At 43.5% G+C, this 26,094-nt stretch overlaps 1 protein-coding gene across 1 annotated transcript; it reads right to left on the bottom strand.

Annotated features, from left to right (window-relative positions):
* Positions 1–16,623: 16,623 nt before the first annotated feature.
* On the bottom strand, positions 16,624–17,760 carry LOC130291905 (piggyBac transposable element-derived protein 4-like). Its single transcript, XM_056541339.1, has one exon. The coding sequence runs from the start codon at positions 17,758–17,760 to the stop codon at positions 16,624–16,626; it is 1,137 nt and encodes a 378-aa protein (XP_056397314.1).
* Between the last annotated feature and the right edge of the window lie 8,334 nt (positions 17,761–26,094).

Here is a 26,094-nt window from a genome sequence, read left to right as displayed (position 1 = left end):
CGCGCGCCGGGACAGGACCAACGGAGAGCGAGTCAGGTACGGGAGCCGGGGTGCGCATCGCGAGCGGGCGCCACCCGCATCGCGAATCGCATCCCGGCTGGAGGCAGGATCGCAGCGCACCGGGTCAGTGGATCTGACCGGAGCGCTGCAATAGCGAGAGTGTAGCGAGCACTCCGGGGAGGAGCGGGGACCCGGAGCGCTCGGCGTAACAGTACCCTCCCCCCTTGGGTCTCCCCCTCTTCTTGGAGCCTGAGAACCTGAGGACCAGACTTTTGTCTAGGATATTGTCCTCAGGTTCCCAGGATCTCTCTTCAGGACCACAGCCCTCCCAATCGACCAAAAAAAAGGTTTTCCCTCTGACCTTCTTGGAGGCCAGTATCTCCTTAACGGAGAAGATGTCCGAGGAGCCGGAGACAGGAGTGGGAGAAACAAGTTTGGGAGAGAAACGGTTGATGATGAGTGGTTTAAGAAGAGAAACGTGAAAGGCATTAGGAATACGAAGAGAAGGAGGAAGAAGAAGTTTGTAAGAGACAGGATTAATCTGGCACAAAATTTTGAAAGGACCAAGATAGCGTGGTCCCAATTTGTAGCTGGGAACACGGAAGCGGACATATTTAGCGGAGAGCCATACCTTGTCTCCCGGAGAAAAAATGGGGGGAGCTCTTCTTTTCTTATCAGCAAACTTCTTCATGCGTGATGAAGCCTGTAAGAGAGAATTTTGGGTCTCTTTCCATATGATGGAAAGATCACGAGTTATTTCATCCACAGCGGGCAAACCAGAGGGCAAGGGAGTAGGGAGGGGGGGAAGAGGGTGACGGCCGTACACCACGAAAAATGGGGATTTGGAAGAAGACTCAGAGACTCTGAAGTTATACGAGAATTCGGCCCATGGTAGAAGATCTGCCCAGTCATCCTGGCGGGAGGAAACAAAATGCCGTAAATAATCACCCAGGACCTGGTTAACTCTTTCTACTTGCCCATTGGACTGAGGATGATAAGCAGAAGAAAAGTTTAATTTAATCTTGAGTTGTTTACAGACAGCCCTCCAGAATTTTGACACGAATTGGACGCCTCTATCCGAGACGATCTGCGTGGGCAACCCGTGAAGACGAAAAATGTGTACAAAAAATTTTTTGCCAACTGAGGTGCTGAAGGAAGACCAGGAAGAGGAATAAAATGTGCCATCTTGGAAAATCGATCAACGACCACCCAAACAACAGTGTTGCCACGGGATGAGGGTAAGTCTGTAATAAAGTCCATACCAATCAGAGACCAAGGCTGTTCGGGGACAGGCAGAGGATGAAGAAGACCAGCGGGCTTCTGGCGAGGAGTCTTATCCCGGGCACAGACAGTGCAGGCTCGCACAAAATCAACAACATCCGTCTCCAGAGTCGGCCACCAATAGAAACGAGAGATGAGTTGCACGGATTTCTTGATGCCCGCATGGCCTGCGAGATGGGAGGAGTGACCCCATTTGAGGATTCCGAGGCGTTGGCGTGGAGAGACGAAGGTCTTCCCTGGAGGAGTTTGCCTGATGGAGGCTGGAGAAGTGGAGATCAGGCAGTCAGGAGGAATGATGTGTTGCGGAGAGAGCTCTACTTCCGAGGCGTCCGAGGAACGAGAGAGAGCATCGGCCCTAATGTTCTTATCGGCAGGGCGAAAGTGAATTTCAAAATTAAACCGGGCAAAGAACAGAGACCACCTGGCCTGGCGAGGATTCAGCCGTTGGGCAGACTGGAGATAGGAGAGATTCTTGTGATCGGTGTAAATAATAACTGGAAATTTTGATCCCTCCAGCAGATGCCTCCATTCCTCAAGTGCTAATTTAATGGCCAGTAGCTCTCGATCCCCGATGGAGTAGTTCCTCTCCGCCGGAGAAAAGGTCCTAGAAAAAAAACCACAAGTAACAGCATGCCCGGAAGAATTTTTTTGTAGAAGAACCGCTCCAGCTCCTACTGAGGAGGCATCAACCTCCAATAGGAAGGGTTTAGAAGGGTCAGGTCTGGAGAGCACGGGAGCAGAAGAAAAGGCAGCCTTGAGCCGTTTAAAGGAGTCTTCCGCTTGAGGAGGCCATGACTTAGGATTGGCATTCTTTTTGGTTAAAGCCACGATAGGAGCCACAATGGTGGAAAAATGAGGAATAAATTGTCTGTAATAATTGGCGAACCCCAAAAAACGTTGGATAGCACGGAGTCCGGAGGGGCGTGGCCAATCTAAGACGGCAGAGAGTTTGTCTGGATCCATTTGTAGTCCCCGGCCAGAGACCAAGTATCCTAGGAAAGGAAGAGATTGACATTCAAACAGACATTTCTCCATTTTGGCATAAAGTTGATTGTCACGAAGTCTCTGAAGAACCATGCGGACATGTTGGCGGTGTTCTTCTAGGTTAGCAGAAAAAATCTGAATATCGTCCAGATACACAACAACACAGGAATATAAGAGATCACGAAAAATTTCATTAACAAAGTCTTGGAAGACGGCAGGGGCGTTGCACAGGCCAAAGGGCATGACCAGATACTCAAAGTGTTCATCTCTAGTGTTAAATGCCGTTTTCCATTCATCCCCCTCCCTGATGCGGATGAGATTATAAGCACCTCTTAAGTCCAGTTTGGTAAAGATGTGGGCACCTTGGAGGCGATCAAAGAGTTCAGAGATAAGAGGTAGAGGATAACGGTTCTTTACCGTGATTTTATTAAGACCGCGGTAGTCAATGCAAGGACGTAGGGAGCCATCTTTTTTGGACACAAAGAAAAATCCAGCTCCGGCAGGAGAGGAGGATTTGCGGATAAAGCCCTTTTTTAAATTTTCCTGGATGTACTCAGACATAGCAAGAGTCTCTGGGGCGGACAGAGGATAAATTCTGCCCCGGGGTGGAGTAGTGCCCGGGAGGAGGTCAATAGGACAGTCATAAGGCCTGTGAGGAGGTAGAGTCTCAGCTTGTTTTTTGCAAAATACATCAGCAAAGTCCATATAGGCCTTAGGGAGACCGGTTACAGGGGGAACCACAGGGTCACGGCAGGAAGTACTGGGAACCGGTTTAAGGCAGTCCTTGAAACAAGAGGTACCCCAACTCTTGATCTCCCCTGTGGACCAATCCAGGGTTGGGGAATGGTGTTGAAGCCAGTTGTCGCCGACCTCACCACGGTCAGTTGAGACAGCTGGTGGCCTTGTTGCGCTATCTGTTGTGACTGCTGGGCGACCACTGGCAGAGGAACTTCAGCGGGATCCATGGCCGGATCTACTGTCACGATGCCGGCTGGCAGGAGGTGGATCCTCTGTGCCAGAGAGGGATTGGCGTGGACCGTGCTAGTGGACCGGTTCTAAGTCACTACTGGTGTTCACCAGAGCCCGCCGCAAAGCGGGATGGTCTTGCTGCGGCGGTAGTGACCAGGTCGTATCCACTAGCAACGGCTCAACCTCTCTGACTGCTGAAGATAGGCGCGGTACAAGGGAGTAGACAGAAGCAAGGTCGGACGTAGCAGAAGGTCGGGGCAGGCAGCAAGGATCGTAATCAGGGGCAACGGCAGGAGGTCTGGAACACAGGCTAGGAACACACAAGGAAACGCTTTCACTGGCACAATGGCAACAAGATCCGGCGAGGGAGTGCAGGGGAAGTGAGGTATACATAGGGAGTGCACAGGTGAACACACTGATTAGAACCACTGCGCCAATCAGCGGCGCAGTGCCCTTTAAATCGCAGAGACCCGGCGCGCGCGCGCCCTAGGGAGCGGGTTCCGCGCGCGCCGGGACAGGACCGACGGAGAGCGAGTCAGGTACGAGAGCCGGGGTGCGCATCGCGAGCGGGCGCCACCCGCATCGCGAATCGCATCCCGGCTGGAGGCAGGATCGCAGCGCACCGGGTCAGTGGATCTGACCGGAGCGCTGCAATAGCGAGAGTGTAGCGAGCGCTCCGGGGAGGAGCGGGGACCCGGAGCGCTCGGCGTAACACTCATCTGGTCAAGTACCGAAATGCAACTTCAGGAATTTTTTTGTTATTTATATCAGGGTAATAATCACCACAAATTTACTTTAACTTTTTCCCCAGTATCGGTACAATTTTTAGATACATTAGTTATCATTGAGGGTGACCACCTAACTACTGATTTATACGTGAAACCAACCGACAGCAACTCAATTTTAAGGTATGACAGTCGTCACCCCCGCCCAGATGATGAGGGTCCGCCGTGTGGTGGGGATTGATGAAAAACTGGAACCGGCCTTGGACAAAATGATTTCTAATTTTTCAAAGAGGGGTTATCCCCTAGACCTTTTGAATAAGAGTAAGCAGAAATAATTGAAATGGATAGAAAAGAACGTATACACCAGACACAGAAGGAAGACAAGCCCTCTAGAGTATCTTTTATTTCTACGTACAATTCTTGCTCTAGGAAAATTGCTAATGTGATTCGCAGACACTGGCCTATTATTAAGGACTGTCATCCGATGGTCCCAGAATTTCAGATAATGCCCCTAATGTCATATCGCAAACCACCTAGTTTAAGGGACAAGTTGGTGAAGACTGATGTATCTTTGAAATCGGCTGATCATCAGAGGTATCTGACTGTTAAACAAACAGGCTCATTTCCATGCAGAGGCTGTATCAACTGCCCCCGCATGAACAAGGGTCCAACATTTATTCATCCCAAAACCAATTGTGAGTACAGGATTAAATACTATCTAACATGCACTTCAAGTTATGTTATTTAAGTACTAACTTGTCCTTGTCACCTCCTGTACGTGGGAGAAACAACCCTCGACTTTCGTACCCGCCTCAACCAACACCGATATTCCATCAGGAAAGCTAAGATGGATTTACCGGTGTCTAAACATTTTGTTGAGGCGGGGCACACGAAAAATGACCTACGCTATAAATTAATAGATCATATCCCGATATCAAAACGTGGAGGGGACAGAATAAGTCGTTTGAAAAAGAGGGAATTATTTTGTATTCACAAGTTAGGTACCCTACGCCCTCAGGGTTTGAATGTTGATTTTGTGGTAACTTCTTCCATTTACAAGGCCTAAACCTTTTTGTCCTCATGTAGAAAACAGTGCACGGATACTTAGGTTGTGATTATATAAAAAGAAAAAGTTTTTGTCTTATAGATAGAACATCTATTAATTTTTCTTCTCTCTTTTTTCTAGATTCAAAGCATCTACTATACCGAAGAGACAGATCCACAAAATCTAATTGACCTTACATTATGTTTTTTTTTTTTTTTATTTGTTATATAACTATAGAAAATAAATTGTATAGTCACTTAATATAATTTTGTAGGTACTCTTCTTTTCCCCAAAAATTTTCCTACACAAAGAAAGTTTTTTTTTAATCATATTTAATCTTTATCAATTTCAATTTTTTTTTACATTTTGCACTATTTTTTTTATTTTTATTTACTATTTATTATCCACTATTTTTTATTTCATTATACACCCATACACGTTGTTTCTCATTACATATAAATTATGACACATAGTCTATATATTATAGCCACATAACACTAAGGTTGTGTGAGGGAGTCATACGTCTCCCATCACATAATTAGTTATATAACACTATTCACATTAGATGCGGTTTTGAAGCGTTATTGATGCACTTCTGTAAACTGTGTTATTTTTTATTTTTTAATATACACATTTGTTTCATCCACATTTGTTTCATCCACACATCTGAACACACTAATATTCTAATATTATACAGTTTTATATGTTGTATTATACAATACTATCTAGAGTGAATGATATATATATACACATAATTAGCTGGCTTATATCTTGTATAGCGCTTATCACATATTCAGCCCATAAATGATTTTTTATTCCCCCATTAGTATACATAATCCATGGGTTATTACTTGAAAATATGAGATTTACATTAGGGTCGGCATCTAGGTGTCATGTGCGCATGCGCGGAGCTCTCCGGCCAGAGAGCCACGATCATGTGACACTTGGCGGTCACATGACGGTCACATGACCCCGAGATGCCGACCAGGAAGTATGAGACCCTGTAATGGCGACTATAGAACACATAGTAGAATGTGGATCTGTCTCCAGGTAACGATCTGTTTTTAATTTGTTTTTAATCAGCACAAGACACCTTACACCTGAAACTGTAACATATGGGATAATGCATATATAGAATATAATGGTGTTTTGGATGTTATTGTAGGATCATGCTAATGTATGATGTATATTGCGGTTTGCACAATAGGATATGCACTTTGATTGTTATGTATTTTGTATTTGATCGTTTTTATGATGACTTTTATAATAATTGGATTGTTAATTGGACACCTGATATATTGTGAGTGTAGTAATCTGTGCACTTTGCTTGAAAAAGACTGCGAGATTCAGTTGAAACGTTGTATCTGATATGGGTAAATAAAATCCCACTGCTTCACTTGAACATACGGGTGTGCTGCTGAAATTTCTTGGATTGCATTATCTGAGCAGTCTGCGACTGGGACTGCAAGTGTCTGCCTGCACCCCGGGACTTTGTCATTACATTTGTGGTTGTGCTGCCTACCTTTTGGATTGATATCTATCTATCTATCTATCTATCTATCTATCCATTCTATTAACAGGTTTCCTTGAGTGCTGTGGATGCTAAAAAAAAGAGAAGACAAGAGATGACAAGTCGCATCATTTTCATGTGAATAAGTGCAGTTGGATAGATAGATGACATATGCACAATGGAAAACTTTCTATTAATCTAGTTTTGCTTTTTAAGCACAATTTTTCATTCTGTTGTTTTTGTTTTTCAACCTTATTTCCTATTAGGTTTTGTTGTTCACACTATATAAAACCTTTCTTTAGATTCTTTTTGTTCTGTCTTTTTATATTTTATCTTATTTCATCTTCTAAACTATTTGATATTCTGAACTGATGCTGACGTTTATGTATTTATCGTTGCAACTTTTCCTTTAACCCCTTAAGGACCAATACAAATAAACCTGCACACCCCTGAAAGACCAGGCCTGCTTTTTCAAATCGGTGATGTCTGTCTTTATTAGAGAATAACTCTGGTAATGTTTTGCCAATCACAATAATTCTGACATTGTTTTTTTGTCACAAGTTGTCCTTCATGTACAAAGTAAAAGTAAGCCGATATCATTTGTAGTTTTTTTTTTACAATGCAAAAAATCATGACATTTTTACAAAAAATTACGATTTTTTGCTATTTTAATACTAATAGGTTGCATATATTTATACTTACTGACCAAATAGTTTATGAAACTTATACTTTCAGATGTCTACTTTATTTTGACGTCATTTTTTTGTTCTTAATTAACATTTTAAATTAGTTAGAAGCCTAACAATTTAACTTGAAATTTTGAAAATTTTGAAAATTTGAAAAGTACATCTCTTTTTATGTGCTATGCAAGGTTTGCAGAAATTAAAAGGTAGTAGAACATAGGAACACCCCCCCCCCCCCCCAAATGACCCCATTTTAAAAACTAGACCCCTTAAGGTATTCGCTAGGGGGTACAGTGAGTATTTTAACACCATCATTTTTTGGCAGGAATTATTACAAAGTCAGTGTTAAAAATTCTAAATTTGCAATTTTTCACAAATGCATCATTTGGGGGGCATATTTTTTGTACATCACTTCTGATATTGAAAGAGATGCACCCTATATTTTATTTAGCTGCTTGTCCCATGTTCGGAAATACCCCCGCTTAGGCCATATATGGTTCCTTGGCCGCGTGGTAGGACTCAGAAGGAGAGGAACGCCATTTGGCTTTCAGGGCAGAACAGTACCCCCACCCCCACAAGTGACCCCATTTATATACCGCACCCCTACAAGTTATTGGCTGGACCAGGGACCTCTCTGATTGGTCCGTGGTCAGCTGGCATTATAACGCATCTGTCTGTGACAGTTAAGGCTCCTGATGGATATATCCGCCATGTTGTGGGAATAAGCACCCGCTCATGGCGAATATATCCATCACTGCTGCGGCTGGGTAGCTCAGTGTGTCCGCTCATGACTGCCGGCGGGAAATCCGCCGCTATGAGTGGACACACAGAGCTACCCAGCCGCAGCAGGGAGCTCATTACCGTGACTGCTGCATAATGTGTAGGATCACATGGTGAACATCTGCAGCATATTACATCCTATATTACATCCTACACATTATGCATTTTTTTTTATTAGATTCATTTAATAAATGTATTTTTAATATATTTTTTTTACACTTTTATTACATTTTTATTTCTTTTTACACTTTTATTTTATTTATTTATCTTTACACTTTTTAATGCTTTGGAATACTTAGTATTCCAAAGCATTGCAGTTATATGCTGCCTGCCAGTTTTCACTAGCAGGCAGCATATTAGGACGTGCCTCTGGCAATACCCAGGGCGGACCTGGGGGTCTTTGTAGGACCCCCGGCTGCCCAGGTATGCAGCAGCACCCCGCGATGCTCCAGGGTGCTGCAGGAGAGACAGAGGGAGCCCCCTCCCTCTGTCAGAACTCCTTACAGCGCGCGGTCACTTCTGACCGCGGCTGTAAGGGTTAAACTGTCGGGAGTGAAGTGAACTTCACTCCCTGCAGTGCGGCAGGCCCCGGCCAGCCGCAGCCATACACAGCACCCCGCGATCGCGATGCTGCAGAGGAGACAGAGGGAGCCCCCTCTCTCTGTCATAACACAGCCCGCGGTCACTTCCGACCACGGCTGTAAGGGTTAAAACTGCCGGGACCGAAGTTTACTTTGGTCGCAGCAATGCAGCAGGGACCCGGCTGTGTGATACAGCTGAGTCCCTGCCGCAATCTCGTGGGTGCACTGGGCAGCACCCATGAGAATAATGGACGAGTATAGACGTCCAGGTGCCGGAACGCCCACCAACCTGGACGTCTATACTCGTCCATGGTCGTTATCGGGTTAAATGGGCACTGTCATGAAATCAAAAAATTGATATGTTGTAGTACTTAAGTACTACAACATATCTCTAATATACTTTAATTAAAAAAAAGTGATTTTAAAACAGTTTAAAATCACTTTTAAATTCTGCCACTAGGGGTCGCTTCATTCACTACGGTGCTCGCTCCCGCCTGTCAATCTGACAGGCGGGAGCGAGCACTTTGAAGGAAGAGGACGCGCGCAGGCTCCCTGGCCTCACACGCCGGCTCCCGGCGACAGGTAAAATTATCTCTGTTGTGTCTGTTGTGAATGCTTTTGCTTTTGCGGGGGAGGGGAGGGGGGTAGTGGGTTGTGCGGCGCAGCGGGGCCAGGGGGGTTGCGGGCTGCACGGCGGGAGCGGGATGTGCGGCCATCACGGTGTTCACCTATACAGTATGCCTCCAGTTGTTTCCCCACTACAACTCCCAGCATGCCCTGACAGACAATAGATGTCAGGGCAAGCTGGGAGTTGCAGTGAGTAAACAGCTGGAGGCACCCTGTATAGGTGAACTACGGGCGGAAGTGTCGGCCCCAGCAGGCATCAGTGATGTGGTTACTGCTGGGGGAGTCTGCCTGGTAGTGAGCACACAAAATTAAAGGCAGGGAGGGGGTTAGGGATAGATGGGTAATAGGCAGGGACAGAAAAAAGAAAAAAAGTGATGGTGGGAGCTACCCTTTAATTTTACCTTTCGCACACCAGACACAAAGATTCTTCTAGGGGGTGGACATTTTTTTACTTGGTGTGTACTGGCATTGGTCTTAATATACTATGGAGCAGTCCTCATTATCTTTTTCTTTCAGATCACTTTATAGATTTAAAAGATAAGACTTTATAGATTTATCTGAAAAATAAAATAGGCAACTGCTCTACTTTTCCTTTACACAGATTTTTAAATCTCTCAGTCACAACATCTGCTCCTTCCCCTACTTAAACAAACAACCCCTTTCCTGTCTGCAGTCTGACTGTCCTTCTTTGGCATAAGCTGATTGGCCAAAGAAGGACATTACAAAAATGACACATGACAAAATGCTGCCCATCCAAAAAAACTAGTCGGATAAATCAAAAGGCATTTTCATAATGCTCGTCAGAAATGTTGTCAGAATAGTTTAATGTCTTATGTAATTTCTTAACTAATTAATTTGTCTGTATTAATCAGATTTTTGTAATTTTTTTCTTCTTATTCATGTTGTCTATTCTGATTATCCAATTTTTATGAATACATGATAATTTAAAGTAAATATTCAATGGAAAATTGATTCATTACGCAACAAATTGAAAATGTCTAAAAGATAGATAAAGAGTAATGTAAGGGAGCTGGATGTGGATCCTCTAACCTGTGTGGATGATGACTTGGACCGTGTTGGGGAGCAGAGTTTAACCCCTTAACGACGCAGGACATAAATGTACGTACTGGTGAGGTGGTACTTAACGCACCAGGACGTACATTCACGCCCAAGCATAACCGTGAGCATTGGAGCGTTACCCGGATAATGCGCGGCAGGTCCCGGCTGCTGATCGCAGCCAGGGACCCGCCCGTAATGGCGGACATCCGCGATCCTGCGGATATCCGCCATTAACCCCTCAGATGCCGTGATCACTACAGATCACGGCATCTGCAGCATCGCGGTCAATAAAATGGATGATGGGATCGCCTGCAGCGCTGTCGCGGCGATCCGATAATTCATCATGGCAGACGGAGGTCCCCTCAGACCAGAGCAGAAGATGACCGATAATGCTGATCAGTGCTATGTCCTATATATAGCACTGAACAGTATTAACAATCGAATGATTGTTATAAATAGTCCCCTATGGGGACTGTTAAAGTGTAAAAATAAAAGTAAAAAAAGTTTTTTAAAAAGTTTAAAAAACGTGAAAAACCCCTCCCCCAATAAAAACGTAAATTGTCCCAATTTCCCTATTTCACCCCCAAAAAGTGTTAAAAAAATATTTTATATACATATTTTGTATCGTCGCCTGCGTAAATATCTGAATTATTAAAATAAAATGTTAATGATACCGTACGGTGAACGGCGTGAACGTAAAAATAAAAAAAAAGTCCAAAATAGATCTTTTTTTTTTTATAACATTTTATTCCCCCCAAAAATGTATAAAAAATGGATTAAAAGTTCTACATAAGCAAATATGGTATCAATAAAAAGTACAGATCACGGTGCAAAAAATGAGCCCTCATACCGCCGCATATACGGAAAAAAGAAAAAGTTATAGGTCTTCAAAATAGGGGGATTTTAAACGTACTAATTTGGTTAAAAAGTTTGCGATTTTTTTTAAGCGCAACAGTAATAGAAAAGTATGCTATCATGGTATCATTTTAATCGTATTGACCCAAATAATAAAGAACACATGTCATTTTTACCATAAATTGTACGGCCTGAAAACGAAACCTTCCAAAATTAGCAAAATTGTGGTTTTCTTTTAAATTTTACCACACAAATAGTATTTTTCTGGTTGTGCCATACATTTTATGGTAAAATGAGTGATGGCATTACAACCGGACAACTGGTCGCGCAAAAAACAAGCCCTCACACTAGTCTGTGGATGAAAATTTAAAAGAGTTGTGATTTTTTGAAGGCGAGGAGGAAAAAACGAAAACGTAAAAATAAAACTGTCTGCGTCCTTAAAGGACAACTGCAGCGGCATTACACTTATCCCCTATCCACAGAATAGGGGATAAGTGTTTGATCGCGGGGGGTCCGACCGCTGGGACCCCCCCCCCCCCGATCTCCCTAACAGGGGGCTCCCTAACAGGGCGCTAAGGCGCGTAGCGTTGACCTAGAGGTCGACGGTGATGCCCCGTCTCCTCCCCATCCCCATACAGTTCTATGGGGGATCCGGGAAGGCACGAATGCTGCCACCCCGCCTCTCCCATAGAGATGTATGGAGGAGGCGTGCTGGCCGGAATGTCATGCTGCGGCTGGCACACCCTCTGCACGGGAGAGCCGCGGCCCCGTACAGGAGATCACCGGGGGCCCCAGCGTTTGGACCCCCGCGATCAAACACTTATCCCCTATCTTGAGGATAGGGGATAAGTGTTTGTAACACTGCAGATGTCCTTTAAAGGGGTACTCCGGTGAAAAACTTTTTTTTTTTTTTTTTTTTAAATCAACTGGTGCCAGAAAGTTAAACAGATTTGTAAATTAGGAAAAAAAATATATATATAAAATATATAAAAACCAGTCCTCTAAAGCACTAGGGGTATGAAAAAAGAAAATGAGTGAATAGAATGTGGATCCAATTGTTTAAGTGAAAATAAAATTGTGTTTATTATGTAGAATAATATAGTATACAGCCAATCACCTGGCAGGGCCCTGGCAGGTGAAAGGCAATAAAATGTTAAAATATTAATAAAAAATTAGCACAAAAATACAATAGATAAATTAAATTAATATCCGCTGTAAAGATAAAAAGTCTCTTTTCAATGATCACAAGTCTTCTTGAGAAGAAATAGAATCCATCAATGCTGTATGCTAAAAATCACAAATATAGCGCGGATGCCGGGAGTGTCACAAGTATCATATAGTCTTGCAGAGACTCAATAGAAACACTTATCAGGGGTAAATCAATTATAAGTCCTGCAACAGTGTTGTGGTCTTGGATGCAGTAGCAAGTAAGCTGAATCGGTAGGTATAATTGTAGCGAATGTATCGCGGTGCACAGCACCACTCACCCTCCTCAACACCCGTCTTTTGTATTTTTGTGCTAATTTTTTATTAATATTTTAACATTTTATTGCCTTTCACCTGCCAGGGCCCTGCCAGGTGATTGGCTGTATACTATATTATTCTACATAATAAACACAATTTTATTTTCACTAAAACAATTGGATCCACATTCTATTCACTCATTTTCTTTTTTCATACCCCTAGTGCTTTAGAGGACTGGTTTTTATATATTTTATATATATATATTTTTTTTTCCTATATTAGATTAGGCCCCTTGGGTGGGGGTACCACCTTTAACCTCAAGCACTATACTCTCTCTATATCATAAGTGAGCTACACATTATTATCTTTTCCTTATCCAGATTTGTAAATTACTTCTGTTATAAAATATTAATCCTTCCAGTACTTATTAGCTGCTGAATACTACAGCGGAAATTCTTTTCTTTTTGAAACACAGAGCTGTCTGCTGACATCATGAGCACAGTGCTCTCTGCTGACATCTCTGTCCATTTTTGGAACTGTCCAGAACAGCGTATGTTTGGTATGGGGATTTCCTTTTACTCTGGACAGTTCCTAAATTGACAGGTATGTCAGCAGAGAGCACTGTGCTCATGATGTCAGCAGACAGCTCTGTGTTTCAAACGGAAAATAATTTCCAATGTAGTATTCAGAAGCTAATAAGTACAGGAAGGATTAAGCTTTTTTAATAGAAGTAATTTACAAATCTGTTTAACTTTCTGACACCAGTTGATTTAAAAAAAAAGTTTTTCACCGGATTACCCCTTTAAGGCCCAAATGGGCTGCGTCCTTAAGGGGTTAAGGTGCCTTTGTTCTTCACCAGAACCTGCCGCAAGGCAGGATGGACTTGCTGCGGCAGGTGACACCAGGTGGCTACCCCCGACACGGCTCAACCTTACAGGTAGCTGGGAAAGGCAAGGTAGCATAGTCAAACATAGCAGAAGGTCAAGGCAGGCGGCAAAAGTGCGGAGTCTAATAACGCAGTGGAAGGTCTGGATACACGGGTAAGGCTAACAGGCTATAAGGGTCACTTAATCTCAGGCTAGGAGGACTGAAGATCCGGCAGGGAAGTGTGCGAGGTGCATGGACTTATAGAATGGTGTCAGGTGTACACAATAATTATGGGCATACTGGCCCTTTACATTTTTGAGCTCCGGCGTGTGCGCCCTAAGGGACGGGGACACGTGCACCGAAGCTGAGACACTATGGAGGCCGCAGGCGAGCGAGGTGAGTGACGGACTTGGATTCGCATGTGGGCGTGTTCTGCGATGCGAATCCCAGCCCCGCTGGCAGTCGGGGACAAGGGAACAATGGGCTTGCGGATAAGATCATGGTCTAGAATGTTGTCCTGTGGCTCCCAAGATCTTTCCTCTGGCCCAAATCCTTCCCAATCTACAAGGAAAAAAACATTTTCCTATGACCAATTTGGAATCTAAAATTTCTTTGACGACATAAGCATCATAGGTACCAGAGATGGGAGGATTAGTGATGACTATTTTTTAGAGAAGCGGCTATGAATAACAGGTCTTAAGAGGGATACATGAAAAGAATTTGAGATCCGGAGAGAGGAAGGCACATGGAGAGAATAAGCTTCAGGGTTTAAAGGGTACCTCTCATCAAATAAACTTTTGATATATTTTAGAATAATGAATGTTGAATAACTTTCCAATTGCATGTTAATGAAAAATATGCTTCTTTCTATTGTATTTTTCCTGATCAGTCCTGTCAGCAAGCATTTCTGACTCATGCTGGAGTCCTAAACACTCAGAGCTGCCAGCCTGCTTTGTTCACAGCCAAACAGGCTGTGAACAAAGCAGGCTGGCAGCTCTGAGGGTTCTCCTTTGTGAACAAAGCAGACTGGCAGCTCGTAGTGTTTAGGACTCCAGCATGAGTCTGAAATGCTTGCTGCCAGGACTGGTAGGGAGACCCCTAGTGGTCATTTCTTCAAAGTGGAAAATTAAATAGAAAGAAGCATATTTTTTAATAACATGCAATTGTAAAGTTATTCTGCATGCATTAATCTATAATATATCAAAAGTTTTTTTGATGAGAGGTACCCTTTAAAAGTTTTTTGATTTTGTAAGGACCCAAATAACGAGGACCCAGCTTATAACATGGTACCTTAGAACGGATGAACTTGGAAGACAGCCACACTTTGTCCTCTCAAGAAAATTCGGGAGGAGGATGTCTTTTCTTGTCCTCTTGCGATTTCATACAAGTGGCGGAATGCTAAAGAGAGTCACAAGTCTTTTGCCAGATGGAGACGAAGTTCTGCACTTGATCATCGGCCATGGGAACTCCAGAGGAAGTGGACAAGGGTAAAGGAGGATGAGGATGAAGACCATAGACCACAAAGAAAGGAGAAGACCCAGAGGATTCAGAATCATTATGGCTGTAGGAAAATTCGGCCCAGGGTAGCAGATCGGCTCAGTTGTCTTGGCAAGCGGAAACAAAATGGTGGAGATAGTCTTCAAAGACCTGGTTTACCCTTTCGACCTGTCCATTGGATTGAGGGTGGTGACCCGAGGAAAAATCTAATTTAACTTGAAGGCGTGAACAGAGGGCTATCCAAAACTTAGAGACAAATTGGACTCCTCGGTCGGAGACAATATGGGAGGGCAATCTACGCAGGCAGAAAATATGGCAGAGGGACAACTTGGCAAGTTGTGGTGCAGAGGGTAATCCCGGTAATGGCACAAAATGAGCCATTTTAGAGAATCGATTCACAACAACCCAAATGACCATACAGTGATGGCCTATGATGGCCCTGACATATGATCATTTCAACATACGATGGCCTCTCAGAGGCCATCGCATGTTGAAGGCAGCATCAACATACGATGCTTTTGTATGTTGGGGTCATCGAATAAACAGCTATCCGGCAGCGCAGACTTCTTCAGCTGTCACCGGATAGCCGTTTATGGTTCCCCCTGTGGTCCGCTGACGATCACTTACCTGTCCTCGGGGCTCCGGCGCATCCTCTTCGGGATCCCCTGCATTGTCGGCGCTCTCCATCGTTGTCATCACGTCACTGGGCACGCTGTCCCATCATCCAATAGGAGCGGCATGCGTAGCGACGTGATAGCGACGTGCTGGGTGTTGTAGTTTTGCAACATCTGGAGGTCCGCAGGTTGTAGACCACTGTCCTATATGGATCCCTCAACATACGATGGTTTCAACAAACGAGGGTCCGTTTGGAATAGATTACCATCGTATGTTGAGGGACCACTGTATTTCCTCCAGAAAAGGGAAGATCAGTAACAAAGTCCATTGCAAGATCGGTCCAGGGTTGCTCTGGAACTGGCAAGTTCGGACAAAATCAACGACATCCTGTTTAGAGTGGACCACCACCAAGTATGGACTTACGAATTCCAGCATGAACGGCCAACAGAGAGGAATGACCCCATTTCAGGACTCGGAGTCTTAAATGGGGAGGTACATAAGTCATCCCTAGTGGCAAGTGCTGAACACATGCTGGCGCTGCTGAGATGAGACGATCAGGGGAAATAATATGTTCTGGACAAAGTGTCAGCACAAAGATTCTTCTCTGCAGGACAGAAGTGGAAGTAGAAAGACAGAGACAAATGAGCCTGTCGGGGGTTGAGACGATAGGCAGACTGGAGATAGAGCAAGTTATTGTGGTTGGAATAGATAGTAAGCGGATGTACAGAGCCTTCCAAGAGGTGATGCCATTCTTCTAATGCCAACTTAATGGCCAAGAGCTCGCAATCTCCGATGGTATAATTTCTCTCTGCAGGGGAGAAGGTTTTGGAGAAAAATCTGCATGTTAACCTCCCTGGCGGTATGATTATGTCAGGAATTTTGTACCAAAAGCGGTACCATTTTTTTGCATGGAAATTTGGTGTTATGTATTGTAGGCCAGTAATTACTTACTTAAACCTGACCAAAAGTACTCTCAGATGTGATAAAGTTCGAAACATAAAATTATGAATTATAATCTAATAAATAATATAATTTTATTCAATAATGTAATAAATAATGACATTTGTCAAACAAAGAAAATTCAGTAAACATCCTGGGTGTGGTAAATTTTGAAACATGGGACTGAACATAGACCGACATCACAATCAGGGCAATGGAACCTGGTTTCCTTTCGGATTTTCTTTCCATTTTCATCTCGCTTTGAGCAGCAAACTATGCACATCCTTGTAGTTGCTGCCTTTTTTGCGGTTGGCGGGATGTAATCCATAAAGTGACGACCAGTCAGGCGTTCTGGATTGACAACGTCAACAGCACGACATCCAGATCTGTTTACGGCCACTGATGGCGTTTGGTAGTTCACAAAAATCCGCTCCGCCACCTTCCAGATAAAGTCAGAATGAACAAGAGGCTTGTCACTCTTTCCTCTGTGCAGTATATTGGCATTCCAGAGGCATTGTTCCAGGAGATGCCTGAAGATTTTTTTGTAATATTTTTTTTGTTGTTCCCGCATAGCCGGATAAAATGTCATCGACTGATCGGCTCTATCGACTCCTCCCATGGTGTTGTTGTAGTCAATCACAAGTTGTGGCTTCATGACATCTTTCCCACCTCTTGTGTGGACCATGGCAGTGGAGGTGTTATGCACTGTACTCATTAGGCACACATCTTTTTTGTCACGCCAACACATTGCCATCATTTCTCCTGTTTTCATTTTTTTCTTGGCAAACATAGATCCCAGGTCACGTCGGTTGGCCCTAACGGTTCCATATCCATCAGTCTTGTGTTTTAGCAGAAACTCGTACAGCTCAGGCGATGTGTAAAAGTTGTCCGTTGTCACACAATACCCCTGATTCAGCAATGGCTCAAGCAGTGTAAGGACTGATGACGTTGCCATCCCATAGCCGCTGTACCTTGGGTTCAATTGTGTTCCTTTACCGGTGTATATGACGGAATTCCATATATAGACAGTGGCAGACTCGCAGAGCATATAGGATTTTATTCCAAACCGTGCTCTCTTGGATGCGATGTATTGAATCCAGCTGAGGCGTCCCTTGTAAGCCATCAGACTTTCATCAATGCTGATGTCTCTATCTGGCAAATAGGCCTGCTGGAAATTTTTTAGGATAATTTGGTATACTTCCCAGATCTTCTTGAGTTTTGGCGCTGGATGTGTGGCTTCATCAAATTCCTCGTTGTTGGTGAAGTGCAAATTCTTCATTATGAGGGAAATCGGTACTCGGACATGATGGTGCCAAAAAATGGGGTTGCCAGCAATTTATTGGTAGTCCAGTACCATTTCTGCAGGGGTTTCCCCACCACCCCCTGAAGAAGTATTAGCCCCAGAAACTTCCAGATGTCCTCTTTAGTCACCGGTTCCCATTTTCTATTCCTGGAAAACTTGCTATGCAGAGTAGCGGATTGCTGCTCGTTGTAGCGATTTGTCTCCATGACAATCTTTTCAATGACGTCATCTGTGAGAAATAATTTTAGGTACGCCAAAGGATCATTGTGCTCAATGTCTACCTTCATCCCAGGTGATCCAGTAAACGGAAATCTTGGCGGCGGTACCGCAATCAATAGGGCACCAAGTGCGCACATCACTGAGCTCGGGTGCAGAATCGTCGCTGTCGCCACTTCTCTGGTCGGTGTCAGAGTCGGATGACGAATCTTGCCACGAATCGCTATCGCTGGTGCTCAATTCTGCGAGGGGCTCTGTGTCGCTGCCGCTGTCACTCATCTGATCCAAACCCGCTTTGGAGATGCTAAAGTGACGCTTTGATGCCATGGTAAAAAAAAAAAAATTATTGGCAGAAATTACAGCAAAAAGGGCAGGCAGGGCAGTGTAGGATGATCTGAGGTGATACTGTTTCAAATCTGAGGTGATACAGTGAAATCCTGTCAGATTACATTGTATCACCTAACTTTATGTGTGTGTGTCACTTTTATGCTTGAAACATTTGAATTACCCGCCCAGTTCCGCCCCCATGAGCCTCTGCGGCTCACAGAGACAGAGCCAGGAAGTCAGACGGAGGCATCCGCTGGGGCTCTCACCGGCAATCACAGCGGGGACATCGCTGGATCGCAAGGAGAAGGTAAGGAGACTCCGCTGCCAGCTCCGATATCTACCCCGAGCGTGACTCGGGGTTACCGCTTCTGGTAGCGAAAATTAACCCCGAGTCACGCTCGGGAATACCGCTAGCCTGGTTAAAGTTCTCCCCTTAGAAGACTTCTGAATCAGCACTACACCTGCTCCAACTGACGTAGCATCCACTTCCAAGATGAATGGCTTGCTAGGATCGGGTTTAGATAGAACAGGACCCGAAGCAAAGGCAGACTTTAACTGTTTGAAAGCTTCTTCAGCCTCAGGAGTCCAAACTCTTGGATTTGCAGTCTTCTTGGTAAGCGAGAGGATGGGGTTTACCAGAGTGGAGTAGTGAGGAATAAATTGCAGATAGTAATTGGCAAAGCCGAGGAAGCGCTGAATTGCTTTCAAACCCGAGGGTTGAGGCCAGTCCAGTACTGCGGACAGCTTGTTGGGATCCATTTGAAGACCTTGACTGGTAATAATATGCCCCAGAAATGGAAGGCTGTTTTTTTCCAAAGTACATTTCTCTAGTTTGGCGTAGAGATGATTTTTACGGAGACGCTGTAAAACTTGGCAGAGGTGAGAGCGATTAGACTGGATATTGGGTGAGTAGATGAGTATGTAATCCAAATAAACAACAACTCAGGAGTATAGGAGGTCACAAAAAATATCATTAACAAACTTCTGGAAGACTGCTGGAGCATTGCAGAGTCCGAATTGCATCACTAGATACTCGAAATGACCCACATGAGTATTAAATGTGGTCTTCCATTCGTCCCCTTCTCATATACAAATCAAATTATAGACACCACGAAGATCCAATTTCAGAGTCCGAATTGCATCACTAGATACTCGAAATGACCCACATGAGTATTAAATGTGGTCTTCCATTCGTCCCCTTCTCATATACAAATCAAATTATAGACGCCACGAAGATCCAATTTAGAGAAGATTTTGGCACCTCGCAGATGATCAAACAACTCTGAAATTAAAGGAAGTGGGTAGCAGTTCTTTACTGTAATTTTATTCAGACCTAGGTAGTTGATGCGAGGTCGCAAAAACCGTCTTCCTGATAAGTCCCTTCTTAAGGTTCACCTGGATGTAATTAGACATGGCCACGGTCTCAGGAACAGACAAAGGGTAGATTCTGCCCCTGGGAGGTGTGGTGCAAGGTAGCAAGTCAATTGGACAATTGTAGTGACGATGCAGTGGTAACACTTCAGCTTGCTTTTCACTGAAGACATCAGCATAGTCCTGAAGAAAGGAAGACAAATCGGGCATTGGACGAGATGATGGTTCCAATTTTGAGATACATATGTGGATACAGTGGTTGTTGCACTACGGACCCCAGCGAAGAACTTCACCAGTTTTCCAATCCAGCTGCGGAGCATGGAGTTGCAACCACGGTAGGCAAAGCAAAAGAGGAGAAGTACAATGAGGGAGAACATAGAAGGACAAGTTCTCCCTATGCAAGACTCTGACCTGCATAGACATTGGTTCGATATAGCACTGTCCAGTCCAGTCTTTCACCATTCACCATAGAGATGTACAGAGACTTTAACAGGGGGAACACCGGCAGACAATGCCTATGTACTAGGGAAGCATCAATAAAATTTCCCACTGAGCCAGAGTCCAAAAAGGCAAGAACGGAGATGATCTCTTTGGAAGGTGATATTCACACCTAGGGAGGCCACAAACCCTTGGTGTGTTTCCCTGTGACTGAGGACGCAGAGGACAATCTTTTAGGAAGCGATCCGCACTGGCGCAGTATAGGCATATATTCTCAGTTCGTCGGCGAGTCCTTTCCTGCGGGGTCTGGCAAGACCAATCCACCTGCATAGCTTCCACTGCGGGAGGCAAGGGAGGACGTCGCGGTGGTTGACAGGTGCCAGACGAGGTAAGAGCCGAGGTAGCGCAGACTCCTCTTCTTAGCATAGCTCCTCACATCGCTCTGACAAACGGATATCAATCCAGGATGCCAACTGTTTAAGCTCATTCAGATTAGATGGCAAATCCCGGGCAGCAAAGATATCCTTGATTTTACTTTATAATCCTCTCTTGAAGGTGGTGCAAAGAGCTTCATAATTCCATGCTATCTCCGATGCCAGGGTATGAAACTGAATGGCATACTCGCCCACAGAGGAGTTGCCCTGAGTAAGACTCAGCAATGCTGTTTCAGCAGAGGAAGCTCAAGCAGGTTCTTCGAAGACACCACAAAATTCCATCAGGAACACCTGGAGATTGTTAGTGAGAACATCACTGCGATCCCATAGCAACCAATCAGATTGCTTCCTCCATTTTTGAAAAGGCCTCTGAAAAAATGAAGGGAGTAGTCTGGTTGCTATGGGCAACTCAGAAACTTTTCCAGGAAAGGTTTCTGAGGAGTTGCCCATAGCACCCAATCAAATCTCTTCTTTCATTTTGCAGAGGCCTTGTGAAAAAGGAAAGAAGCAATCTGATTGGTTGCTATGGGCAACGCAGCAGCGTTTCCAGGAAAGTAAAGTTAAGCCACAACACTGTAAAACTCTGTCCCACCCCGGGACTCGAACCCGTGGTGGTCTCCTATCCACTGTGCTGCCAAGACGGTCCTGCTTAGCTTACTGTTTTACATGCTGTGAGATGCCCATAGACCACAATGGGCCTATTGGGTTCAATGGGCAAAAAATCACAGAGTTAATGCACTAGTCACAGTTCCCTATACCATTAAAGAAGGGAGGGCTCAGTATTCGCGAGTATGCGCATATATTTTTGCATATGCGCAAAAAATGAAAATGCGAATTTCGCGAATATATGACGAATATTCGTCCATATATTCGCGAAATATCTCAAATTCGAATATGGCCTATGCCGCTCATCACTATTGTGGTGTCCCGGTACCGGATTGCATCCGTTACCTTGTGGTGAGGTCCCCAAAGTCAGAGTCCCTAGGTACCAGTGGGATCCTCATCTATAGTTAGCCCCTAGTCACCCCTCTAATAATTAAAATTATTAAAATTTTAATTGTCTATATGTATATAAAGTGTACTTACCTTGTTGCTGGTGTCGCAGGACCTGCGGGTCACGTGATGCGTTGCTTAACTCTATGGTTTTTACTCAAGGACCTTTGGAGGTAGTCAGGTGATTTTATTCGCGAATATCGCATATTCGCGAATTCGCGAATATTCGCGAATATAGCACTATATATTCGTAATTACGAATATTCATTTTTTTTTTTCACAGTACACATCACAGTGATCACCCCTCTCTGCTTCCAGCTTGTGTGGTGTAAAGAAGGCTCTAATACTACTGTGTGAGACTGGCGTGCGAATTTTCGCATATGCAAAAATTTGCAAATGCGAATGTTCGCATACGCAAATTTTTGCTTATGCTTATTTTCGCATATGCATATTTTCGCATATGCAAATCTTCGCATACGCAAATTTTCGTATATGCGAAAATAGAACGCAAATATTGCGAATATGCGAATTTAGCGAATATATGACGAATATTCGTCCATATATTCGCGAAATATCGCGAATTCGAATATGGCCTATGCCGCTCAACACTATCCGTTACCTTGTGGTGAGGTCCCCAAAGTCAGAGTCACTAAGTACCAGTGGGATCCTCATCTATACTTAGCCCCTAGTCACCCCTCTAATAATTAAAATTATTTAAATTCTAATTATCTATATGTATATAAAGTGTACTTACCTTGTCGTTGGTGTCGCAGGACCTGTGGGTCACGTGATGCGTTCCAGAACTCTATGCTTTTCACTCAATGACTTTTGGAGGTAGTCAGGTGATCACCCACCATGCTTTGTAACAGTGAGTGACAGCTGATATGGACCAATTCAAAACGGCCCTGCCCATATAAGGGAGCGGCGGCCATTAATTTCTCTCTTTTCTCTTAGGCTGCTGATGAGGACGGATCTGCGCAGCTGTCATCGGCAACCACTAGGCCAAAGCCTTGCGGCAACGGACATCATTCCAAAACTGTGAGTTACTTCAATTCCCTATAACTCCGCAAGATCACTGGACCTAAACAGACCCCTAAATCCAGCGGATCTGTGCAAAACCTAATTCTACTCATCTCAGGATAACTTATCGGTCCTAAGCAACTGTCAGTCACTGCCGTGCTGATAATAGACTCTGTTACTAAGACTGTTACCATTACTGAATGCACCACAATTAATCAGTAAAGTTCCTGCAAGTTCAATTTCAGCACTGCCATGGACAATCATTTATTTCTACACGCACCTATCATTTCTGGGAAGGGTGGCGATAGGCCTAGCAACTACCTCAGCGTATTAACCCTCACCCTGGCGTCACGAGTGATTAGGGTTAAATTAACCCCTCATATTCCAACACAGCAACACCCCAACTACACTATACCCCCCAAGGGCTACCACACTATGACACTTGAGTATTGTTTGGAGTAATGTTTAAGCTATTGTCCCATCAGTCAATTCATTTTAATTTTTATAGGATCTATCTATATTGTAAATGTAATAGTTTCTGATAGACCTTAATCTGAGGGCTGTTATGTAAAGGAATAAAAATTCTACATAGAATAAGTTTTCAGTTTCCCCAGAAGATAGACAGCACTTTATGTGCATTAATTTTTTTCTAATCAACCAAAGCCAAAAAGTTAAACAGATTTGTAAATTGGAGATTTTCCTAGTCCTTATGAAGGAAAAATATTGATTTTATTAAAGACAGGAGGCGAACATTTTGCAATCTCTTCTTTACTACTTTAAATGTTAGCAGCAAGATAAAACAATAAAGTTTATAGAAAAAAAACGTTACATATGCAAATGAAGTGTATTATGCAGCCAATGAGAGGCTAGCACAGGTGATATGAGGCAAGGTAACATACAATACTTCCTCTTCTTTGATGCAAAACGTTATAATAAAACAACATAAGGAAAAAAGACAATAAAGTCCTATAAGAATTTGTTGGAGTGAAGAAACAATATATGAAGAAATAAATCATCTTCAACTAGCATAGTTTTTAGGAGTCTGAGAAGATTGTGGATAACAGTCCTGAAGAGGGATAAACAGGAGTGAACTTCATGAGAAACTGGAAACCGGTCTTATAAGATGTGGAATGGATCAATATTCTGTTGACACGAAGATCCTTGACAGTCCGTGAGTTACACTAAAAAGATAGAGACAGAAAACAACAATAATAATAAAGGGATGGGATAAAGGGAGGGACAATGTTCGCCTCCTGTCTTTAATAAAATCCATATTTTCCTTCATAAGGACTAGGAAAATCTCCAATTTTATTACAAGACTGGAGGCTCCATTTTGCAAGTTTAAAGCATAAATAATAATAATAAACTTGATCAGATTTAACAATAAAGCATGCAGAAATGAACAACATTAAATAATATTCATAGAAACATGGGGATCTGGTCGGAAATAAAAGGTTTTAAAAGTTGATTCCGAAGACCAATTAGCTGCTTTAAGGATATCCGACAAGGATACTCCTGATTGTTTTAATTTTGTGGACATGGCTCCTCTGGAGGAGTGGGCTTTAAAGATAGAAATGTCAACTCCTGCCGAATGCATGATCTGTTTCATCCATTTGGCTAAAGAAGGAGATGATACAGGACGGTAGGGTTTACAGAAAGAAATTAGTAATTGAGAGTCAGAATGGTTACGAAAAGGTTGAGTTCTCAGTTCATAAGCCTGAAGGCAGGAAACTACGCAGAGGTGTTTTTGATGAGGAAAAGAGGGATAAAATACTGAATGAAGAGAAGTTTTAGTGCGTTTGTGAATAGAAAAACGAACACCATCAGGTAGGTATTGCCTATGAGAAATATCTAAGGCTCTAACGTCAGAAATTCGTTTAAGAGAAATTAGGCAAAGTAAGGCAGTGAGTTTCAAGGATAGGGACTTTAAGGAAAGGGAATGATTATTAGTGTTGCTCACGAATATTCGCAATTCGAATATTATTCGCGAATATCGCATATTCGCGAATTCGTGAATTTCGCGAATATAGCACTATATATTCGTAATTACGAATATTCGTTTTTTTATTTATTTATTATTATTTTTTTTTTCACAGTACACATCACAGTGATCACCCCTCTCTGCTTCCAGCTTGTGTGGTGTAAAGAAGGCTGTAATACTACTGTGTGAGACTGGCGTGCGAAAATTCGCATATGCGAAAATGCGCATATGCTAATTTTCGCATGTGCGAATTCTCGCATGTGCTAATTTTGTATATGCTAATATTCACATATGGTAATTTTCGCATACGCGAATTTTCGCATATGCGAAAATAAAACGAATATGCGAATATTCGCGAATATATGACGAATATTCGTCCATATATTCGCGAATATTCGCAAATTCGAATATGGCCTATGCCGCTCAACACTAATGATTATCCCTTAAGGAAATTATATACTGCAAGAGAATATTGACATCCCAAGTAGATTGGTATCTGGGTAAAGGCGGACGTCTGAATTTTATGCCTTTGAGTAATTTACAAATTAAAGGATGTTTACCTACAGAAAGGGAATTGATAGGAGCGTGGTAAAAAGAAATGGCAGATCTGTAAACGTTTATGGTACGGTAGGCCTTACCCAAATCAAAAGATGAAGATAGAAAATTTATAATATTATTTAAAGGTGCATGTATGGGATCCAAATCCCGTTGCATGCACCAACTAGTCCAAATTTTCCAGGCTGATCTGTAAGCAGATCCGGTACCTGGAGCCCAGGCGCTTGAGAGTATTTCTCTAGCTGAGTTAGAAAGTTCGCAACTCTGGTCTGTTGACCCGAAACATACCAGGCTATCAAAGGAAGATTGTTGGAGGTTATGAGAGGATGAGGGTTCCCCACAGGGTCCTGAAGGAGAAACGGATGAGAGGGAATTAGGCGAGGAAAATCGATAAGCATTTCTAGAATCTGAGGGAACCAAGACTGTGTTGGCCATAGAGGGGTAATGAGAATTACCGTCAATTTCTGGGATTTGATGAGAAGGAGAACTCTCGGAATCAGAATAAAAGGAGGGAATGCATATAGGTTCTCTGGGGGCCAGTATTGGAGAAAGGCATCTATGCCCTCTGCTTCCGGATCGGGGCGCCAGCTGTAAAAACGGTGAACCTGACGATTCAGTCGTGAAGCAAAGAGGTCTAGGTGAATAGGACCCCAAAGAGAATTGATGCGGGAGAATATTTGAGGGTCCAATTGCCAATCGCTAGAATCCGCAAGGAATCGGGAATTCCAGTCCGCAATGATGTTGGACAGACCTGGTAAGTATTCTGCTTTGATGGTGATGTTCCTGTGAAGACAGTAATGCCAAAGGTCTTTGGTAATGTTGGCCAGATGAAAAGATTTTGTACCACCAAGCTTGTTGATATATTGTACAGCGGAGATATTGTCCATTCGTAAAAGAATGCAACAATCTGATCTGTTCTTCGCAAAACTCTTGAGAGCGAAGAAACCCGCCAGTAATTCCAAGCAGTTGATGTGG

This window comes from Hyla sarda, chromosome 9 (assembly GCF_029499605.1).
Source record: "Hyla sarda isolate aHylSar1 chromosome 9, aHylSar1.hap1, whole genome shotgun sequence".
NCBI classification, from domain to species: domain Eukaryota; kingdom Metazoa; phylum Chordata; class Amphibia; order Anura; family Hylidae; genus Hyla; species Hyla sarda.
The sequence above is the reverse complement of the archived record's forward strand: the minus strand, read 5'-3'. Positions and strand labels throughout refer to the sequence as shown.

What these genes read in the sequence shown, in the direction of transcription:
- LOC130291905 (XM_056541339.1), bottom strand. Translation starts at nt 17,760, where the DNA reads ATGAAGAATTTGCACTTCACCAACAACGAGGAATTTGATGAAGCCACA.